This window comes from Engraulis encrasicolus, chromosome 1 (assembly GCF_034702125.1).
Source record: "Engraulis encrasicolus isolate BLACKSEA-1 chromosome 1, IST_EnEncr_1.0, whole genome shotgun sequence".
In the NCBI taxonomy this organism is placed as follows: domain Eukaryota; kingdom Metazoa; phylum Chordata; class Actinopteri; order Clupeiformes; family Engraulidae; genus Engraulis; species Engraulis encrasicolus.
Window position 1 is genome coordinate 56,106,577 of NC_085857.1, and position 8,517 is coordinate 56,115,093.

General features: G+C 50.4%; 1 protein-coding gene across 2 annotated transcripts in view; it reads right to left on the minus strand.

The window, feature by feature from the left end:
- The window catches only part of LOC134455501 (zinc finger protein Xfin-like), an 8,316-nt gene extending 920 nt beyond the window's left edge, over positions 1-7,396 (minus strand). The window contains exons 1-6 of one of the 2 annotated variants that reach the window (XM_063206604.1): positions 7,205-7,396; positions 6,467-6,971; positions 4,417-5,194; positions 3,482-3,686; positions 1,509-2,863; positions 1-1,118 (exon numbers count right to left, since the gene is read on the minus strand). The exon at positions 1-1,118 is cut by the window's left edge and continues 920 nt beyond it. In XM_063206604.1, coding sequence (XP_063062674.1) covers positions 1-1,118; positions 1,509-2,863; positions 3,482-3,686; positions 4,417-5,194; positions 6,467-6,812 — 3,802 coding nt within the window. In that variant the 5' untranslated portion in view covers positions 6,813-6,971; positions 7,205-7,396. Of the gene's footprint in view, positions 1,119-1,508; positions 2,864-3,481; positions 3,687-4,416; positions 5,195-6,466 lie in introns of both variants that reach the window. The other variant, XM_063206595.1, reaches the window with a different exon arrangement.
- Positions 7,397-8,517: the final 1,121 nt, after the last annotated feature.

Genomic DNA, 8,517 nt, shown 5'->3' on the forward strand with positions numbered 1-8,517 from the left:
CTGTGCCGTCTGCGAGATGTGTGGCATCACTGGTGTCTGGGAGCAGACTGCTGGTGTGTGCGAGTCGTTGATTCACATCGCTAGTGTGTGTGAAATGTTGTACATCATCGCCAGGGTGTGTGAGCAGATCGCTAGTGTGTGTGTGGTGTCGGTTCGCATTTGTAGGGTGTGTTTGCTGCTGTGCGACATCGTCGGCATGTGCAAGTTGCTGTGTGTCAGCTCTAGTGGGTGTGTTCACGTCAGTAGTATTGTGTGTGAGATAGTGCGTGTCGTCTCCAGTAGTGTGAGTGAGGTAGTTCACGTCTGTAATGTGTGAAACCTGCTGTACGTCATCTCCAGTGTGTGTGTTCACGTCTGCAGACCGTGTGAGGTAGTTTACAACATCTGTACTGTTGTCGTGTGTGAGATGCAGTTCCACGTCTCCAGTCTCTGTGACCTGCTGACACAGCAAATCTATGGCGTGTGCGAGTTGTTGGTTCACGTCTGCGTGTGTGGTGTGTGTGACCGGCTGCAAGTCTTCTCCAGTGTGTGTGTTCACACCTGCGGTGTGTGGAAGTTGCTCTACATCAGCCCCAGTGAGAGTATTCATATTGGTGTGTGTGAGGTAGTTCACAACGTCGTCTGCACCGTCGTGTGTGAGGCGCAGTTCCACGTCTCCAGCATCTGTGACCTGCTGTAGGAAATCTCCAGTGTGATCTGTGAGCATGTCCGTGATGTCGCCCACGTGGGCAAGTAACTCCATGACGTTTCCGGTGAGTGTGAGTATCTGTCCGTCCTCTCCAATGACAGTGAGCTGCTGTTCACTCTCTGCAGTGTGTGCGAATTGCTGTCCACTCTCTGCAGTGTGTGTGAGTGTCTGTGTGACATCCTCAGTGTGTACGACTCCAGTGTGTGTGAAAGCCTCTGCCACCTTCCGAGTGGGTGTGTGTGTTCGCCGCCGCTGCCGATGCCCACGGAGGCGTCTCACGTCTGCACCGCGTGTGCGATGCCGTTTCACGCCTCCAGCGTGTGCCACTTCCTCTCCGTCCTCCCCATTTTGTGTTTGCCGCTTTCTTCTTCCTCCTCCTCCACCTTTGCCATGCGTGCGCAGCAGGTGCCTTGTCAGCCCTCCGCCCGTCCTAAATGATGTCATAGAAATTTGTTTAATTAGTTAGTTAGTTGCACGTCACCAAATACAAAACAACATGCACACACCTAAAGCTCTTCACACACCTAAACAAACCCTCACACACACACACACACACACACACATACACACACACACACACACACACACACACACACACACACACACACACACACACACACACACACACACACACACACACACACACACGTATAAAACTTGCTACGGGTGTGACACAGGTGAGCCTTGATATGCCGACACCTAAACGCACCCCCACACATCACACACACACACACACACACACACACACACACACACACACACACACACACATACACACACACACACACACCAGTGTCAGCAAATACAAAAATGTCCGCACCTGAAGCTCTTGCCGCATGCGTGGCAGAGGTGTGCCCTGATGCCCGCGTGCTTCAGCAGGTGCCTGGCCAGCGTGGATCGCAGGGCAAAGGCGGCGCCACACTCGGAACACTGGTACGGCCGCTCGGAGGAGTGGCGACTGCGCTGGTGTGCGGTGAGGTGCTGCCTGGTGCGGAAGGCCAGGCCACAGGTGCAGCACAGGTGAGGGCGCTCCCCTGAGTGGACCAGCAGGTGGCGCTTCAGGTCCCCGAGCAGCGGGAAGGACTTGGCACAGCGGGCCTCGGGGCACCGGTGGAGACGCGGGCGGGGCTCTTGGTCACCGGCGGGAAGGTAGCGTCTACGGCGTCGCTGCCTGCGTTGGATTTCAGACTTCTGGTTGGTGGGTTGGTGGTCATTGGGATCAGCGTTTGGGGCGCTGTGATTGGTCAGTAAGCTGTTCTGGGTCCCGTTTCGGCCTTTTTGATTGGTGGAGCCAAGGGGAGAGCGTGGGTGAGGGTGGGGGTAGGGACGGCTTTCAAGCTGCTGATTGGTGGGCGGGGTGTTGGGACTGGGGTTTGGGTCATTGTGATTGAGCGGTAGGTCATTCTGAGGCCCGTTTCGGCCATGGTGATTGGTCGATAGGTTGTTCTGCTTTGAGGTTGAGTTCTGATTGTTGTTGTGATCCGTGTTCTGATTAGTGCTCGTCTCTCCCTCTGTGTGCTGGTGGACAAGGCGATCATTATGATTCGTCTGCCTGTCTCTCTGATTGGTTTTTGGTGAGTTCTGATTGGTGCTTGTGGCTCTCTGGTTATCCTGATTGGTGGGACAGTCTGCTCTGCCACGCTGCGAGAGATTCTCTTGTGAGTGTGTGTGGCCTGAGCCTGTGAGCTTGAAGCCAGTGTCTGTTGTGGAGTCTGTTTGTGTGTGTGTTGTGAGGTAGATGTCTCTGTGTGTGCTGAGCAGAGTGTCAGTTGGGTCTGTGTGTGTGGGTTGACTGTTGTTAATATATTTTTGGTCCGTGTTGGTGTGTGTAGGTTCGGCGTGTGTGTCGTCCGTGTTTGTGTGTTTGAGTTCGTCGTGCGTGTAGTCCATGTTTGTGGGATTGGTGTGTGCGTTGCCTGTCTTGGTGTGTGTGTCATCCATGTTTGCGTTTGTGGGTTCGGTGTGTGTAGGCTCAGGGTCGTCCATGTTGTCCGTATGTGTGTGTTTGGTGTGTGTGGTCTTCTTGGTGTGTGTGTGTGTCTGCTTGATGTGCCTGGTCAGTTGGGAGCACCCTCCAAAGTCCTTCCCACACAGCTCACACCGATAGGCCCCCTCACCCTCCGCAGTGTGGACCTGCTTAACGTGCCGCGTCAACGCCGAACGGATGCTGAAACCCTGGAGAGAGAGAGACAGAGACAGAGAGATGGAGAGAGAGATGGAGGGAGGGAGAGGGAGAGAGATGTTTAATAAAGTGGGCCCTTTCACACTCCAAGTGTGTGAATCTGATTTATGCTCCACGTGAGGGACGAATGAATGCTGATGAGAGAGAGAGAGAGAGAGAGAGAGAGAGAGAGAGAGAGAGAGAGAGAGAGAGAGAGAGAGAGAGAGAGAGAGAGAGAGAGAGAGAGTGAGTATCTTTTTACTTCAGCCTGGCATATAGGCTCACGAGAGAAAGAAAAGCTCAAGGGTCCTGTATCAAATACCCTGTAAATCATTTTATGTCACTTTGGAAAAAGCGTCTACTGTAATGTTTAGTACTAACCTTTCCACACTGGGTCTTGACATGAGGTATTAGACTCATTACCTTTCCACACTGGCTGCATAGGTGTGGTTAGTACTAAACACTACAGTAGACACTTTTTCCAAAGTGACATCAAATGATTTACAGGGTATTTGATACAAGGCCCTTGAGCCATGGATGGAGGCGTAGGCAGTGGAAGGATGGGATTCGAACCTGCAACATGCAACACTCCTAAAACCACCTCCCTGACGTGAGGTATTGAAACTCGTTACCTTTCCACACTGGCTGCAGACATGCGGCCTCTCCCCTGTGTGCGAGCGCATGTGATTGGCCAGGTGTGTGGGGTGGCGGAACACGTCTCCGCAGGTGGAGCAGGAGTAGGGCCTCTCTCCAGAGTGGATCATGCTGTGGCGCTTTAGACCCGACTGGAACTGGAACGACTTGCCACACTCAGAACACACATGCGGACGATGGTCCCTATGGAGAGAGAGGGGTGGGGGAGATGGGGAGAGAGAGAGAGCGATGGAGCGAAAGATGGAGAGAGAGAGAGAGAGAGAGAGAGAGAGAGAGAGAGAGAGAGAGAGAGAGAGAGAGAGAGAGAGAATGATGGAGCGAAAGATGGAGAGAGAAAGAGAGAGAGAGAGAGAGGAAAGACAGAGAGTGCACGAGAGAGAGAGAGTGACATTGAATTTAGATTGAACCTGGAATTTGCTACACTCATCACACTATATGGCCGGTGGTCCGTGTTAATGTTACATAGTGTGGCTTTAAAACCCACCTGGTGTGAAAGCACAGGTGCTCCTTACGATGTTAATGTTACATTACTTTAAAGTGTACCTGGTGTGAACGCAGTTTTTTAGATGTTAATGTTACATAGTGCAGCGGTTTATGGCCCTCCGGCCCCCAACATAGTTTTAATGTTATGCAGTTTCACATAAAATGTAACGAGTCTTGTAAAGTAGTCTTAGAAATTACATTTGCAATACAAGTTATGTACTTGCACCTTGTTCCTGTATTTGCAATGAAGTTATATTTTCGGGGGATCTAGTGAAGGTGGGGTCTGTTGTAAAGGTGGCCACCATCAATATGGGCCTAAAGTGCAGGGGAAAATCCTGGTTTGCGTCCATTTTACGACCCTTAGAGGACTTTAACATTTGAAGTGACCCTTCCAATGAAATCCGTCCCCCACCCCTGCTTTAAAGCCTACCTGGTGTGAATACGCAGGTGCTCCTTAAGCTTTGCCGCGTCTGCGAACAGCTGGTCGCAGTGAGGGCAGCGGCGGTCAGCGTGCGTCGTCAGGTGATTGGCCAGGGCCTGTGGCCTCTGGAACGTCCGTCCGCACGTGTGGCACGGGTACAGCCCGCTGGCGTCCGGCGTCAGAAAGGCCGGAACGATGGCGGCCTTCAGCGGGTACGACCCGTCACCGCCACCCCCCGATAGGACACTCTGGGCTGGGCTGCCCACACCTCTGTCCACACTTGGTGGGGAGGAGATGTCATCGTCTAGGCTTAAAGGGCTACCGGCACGGCTCCTACTGGTACTGCTGCCAACACCACTACTGCTGCTGCTGCTACTACTGGTGCTGGCTACACTAGGTGGATATGGTCCATCACCATCCATATTCATTAGGCTGCTGACACCACTACTGCTGCTGCTGCTGCTGCTGCTGGCTACACTAGGTGGATAGGAAGTGTCCACACCCTCACTCAGGAGGTTGCTGGCTACACTAGGAGGGCATGTCCCACAGTCCACAGCTAGGAGATTGCTGGGCACACCATCCGTCCTGGGTAGGCTGCGGAGCCCACTGCTGCTGGCGACGCTGGGCGGGTACTGGTATGGGCCCAGGTCATCCTCCTGCACTGCACTAGGAGGGTACGAATCACCATCCACACCCATGTCCATGTCATCCTCCTCCTCCTCCTCCTCCTCTGCCACACCCAGTGGGCTGCTATCGCCGGCCGCACTCCTGGTTTCTGTACCGCCACCTGGAATTGCAACACATAGTAATTTGGTTATTCACACAAAGCAATAATAATTTAAACACTAATAATTGTGAAATATGTTTTGGTTTTTCTTAGAATAGCAACAACAACAGTAATAACTTTTCACTGATTGCCGTACATAAATGACCAATGGCCAATTCATTTATGGGCATTAGCTGTGGTTCTACCTCCTGCCATCTGCTACTATACATTTGGCTGTGACTGAAGTTAGCATCCTAACATGCTAACTGGATTGTTTATGTAATTCACTGCATTGGCTGTGACTGAAATTAGCATGCTAATATGCTACCTTCCTAAGCCACTTGACAAAGATGAGTTCAGCTGCCCTCCTAGACCCCCCCACAGGGGTGCGCACGCACAGACACACACACACACACACACACACACACACACACACACACACACACACACACACACACACACACACACACACACACACACACACACACACACACACACACACACACACACACACACACGGGTAGACTAGTGATTTATTGCCCTGTGTAGTCACTCTATTGTGCTACAGGGTGATTGCCCACCGCCCCTCCCCTCTCTCTCTCTCTCACACACACACACACACACACACACACACACACACACACACACACACACACACACACACACACACACACTCACTCACTCACTCACTCTTGCGGTCCTTTTGTCTTCCCTAGGGAAAAGGAGGGGGTCTTACATAGCCCAAACAGCACATGGTCCTCTTTCCAACATTTCACTTTGTTCTAGCTTAACTTTAAAACTCCATCTACTGATAAATATCCTACTAAAGCAACAGTTTTCAAATATATATGAAGCAGGTTCTGGGCTTTAATTTGAATTTGTCTGACACAGAACTTTTTTTCCCGATTAAACTTATTCTTAATCTCTACCAATCTTAATGGTTTGTTTTTTAAAGCTTTTTCTCTGAGTCAGAATCTGCTGTTGCTATTTGCCATGTAAATCGATGACTAATTTGTTCAAATAGAAACTCTTGACATCCTGTTAACTTGTGTACATGTGCTAGTGTATACTGAGCACATAAATGAAAATGAATTAAAATGAAATAAATATACGGAATGATAGATATTATAATATCTATTACATTGTATGACATCTAATGAGATATTTATTTGTGGCTGTGCCACTTGTGTATATACTATTGTGTACATTGACTACACAAATTATAGATACTCATTACATCTAATATATCTGTCATATGGTATTAAATATTGTGTCTAATGATAATATACTTACATGTGGCCGTGATGCTGCCACCCTCTTCCTGTAGTCCAAGTCTGGTCCTAAGCGGTGGGTATCCCTCCTCCTCCTCTCTCCTCCTCCTCCTCCTCCTCCTCCTCCTCTTCTCCCCTCCTCCCTCAGAGTCAACAGTAGTGGTCTCTCCATCCCCATCCCCGTCTCCAGTCATCCTCATGGGGGACCGCTTGGCTAACTTGGCCACCATGTCTGTCAGGTTCTCGCCGTAGGCCTCCAAGTCGGCCGTTTTGCGCTTCTCCAAGCTGTTGCCCTCTCCCTGACTCTCGCCATTGCCCGCCACAAGCTCTTCAGGGAAACTTCCACTTCCGCCGGCATCTTTTTTCATCTCCCGCCTCTTCGGAACGCCAGGGCCTACCCTCCTCCGTAGGCTCCAGAACTCCCACCTGTCTTCCTCCTCCTGGCCTCCTTTTCTTGGTGTTCTTCTTCTTCTTGGAAGACGTCAAATGTTTTCTTGTTGTCTGTGCTAAGACTGCTGCGCTTTGCTCTGTGAACAAAAGCCTGTTGTGTAAGCACGTGTTAAAGAGTTAGGCTCTATAAACGCAAAGACACACAGATAACCATCACATCCTGAAGTTAGGAGCTAAACACATGGCAAAAGTCTAGTTTAAGCATGTGTTGTGCACTTAAGATATGTGGTGTGTTGAAGCAAGGCTGTAAGCAGGGTGTTGTGCTGTGGAGTTAAAGTTGGCTTCTGAGCACAAAGGATTTTAGTTTAACCATGTGCTGTGGGTCAGCAGCACACATCAGGTCTCTCTCTCTCCTTCAAAAGGCTGTCTGCCACTCGACCCCGCCCTCTGATAGGCCGAGCCGGCGATGCAGCGCTCCCATTGGCTGGGCTGGATTTGAATCCGGCCAATGGCAGCTGCGGCAGCCTGTGGAATGCAAATGGCCCCTGACAAAGAACCTGGGAGCGGGGGCAGGGAATCCCTGTGAATGGGCTCGGCTCAGATGTTATGTAGTCTTCAGCGGGGGGAGAGGGGGATAGAGAAGGGGAGGGGGAGAGAGAGAGAGAGAAGGAGAGGGAGAGAGGGATAGAGAGATGGGAGAGAGGGAGAGAAGGAGAGGGATAGAGAGAGGATGGGGTTCTTCAGAGGAGAGAGAGATAAAGTGTGTGTGTGTGTGCGTGTGTGTGTGCGTATGTGTGTCTGTGTGCGTGTAATTCTTTGTGAATGAGCTCAGATGTTATGTAGCCCTCAGTTGAGTGAGTGAGTGAGTGAGAGAGAGAGAGAGGGGGAGAGAGAGAAGGAGAAAAAGGGAAAGAAAAAAAGAAAAGACAGAGGGAGGGGGAGAAAAATAGAGAGAAAGATAGAAGGGGAGCGAGAGAGAGAAAGAAAGTCAGATAGAGAAAAAAGCGAGACGGGGCAGAGAGAGAGTGAGAGAGAGAGAGAGAGAGAGAGAGAGAGAGAGAGAGAGAGAGCAGGTAATTCCTTGTCAATGAGCCCCAGCTCTCACGCTACGTACATGCTCTTCAGCGGTGTGTGTGTGTGTGTGTGTGTGTGTGTGTGTGTGTGTGTGTGTGTGTGTGTGTGTGTGTGTGTGTGTGTGTGTGTGTGCGTGTGTGTGTGTGTGTGTAATTCCTTGTGATCGGGCTCAGCTCACACGCTTGATTTCATGGTCATTAGTGACACTTAACCAGGTCTTAGTGCTTTAGCTGAGGGTGACCGTAGCCTCTGTATGCCTGCGTTTGTGCGTGCGTGCATGCTTGTATGCGTGTGTGTGTGTGTTGGTCATCCCTCTCAACCTCCAAGAAGCTAGTGAAGACTCATCTCTTCCGAAAGAGCTTCCCTGCATACAGTGGTGTAGTCTACTTTTTAATGGTGGGTATACTGTATATTTGAGCATTTTTTGAAGTGGGTATACTGTATATATTTGTGCTATTCAAAACAATGGATCAATCAATTTTAAGTGAGTATACTGAAATCCCTGAAATTTAGAAGTGGGTATACTCCGTATACCCGCGTTCTACGTAGACTACACCACTGCCTGCATAATATAACTAACTCTACTCACCTCTAATCATGAGTACCAAC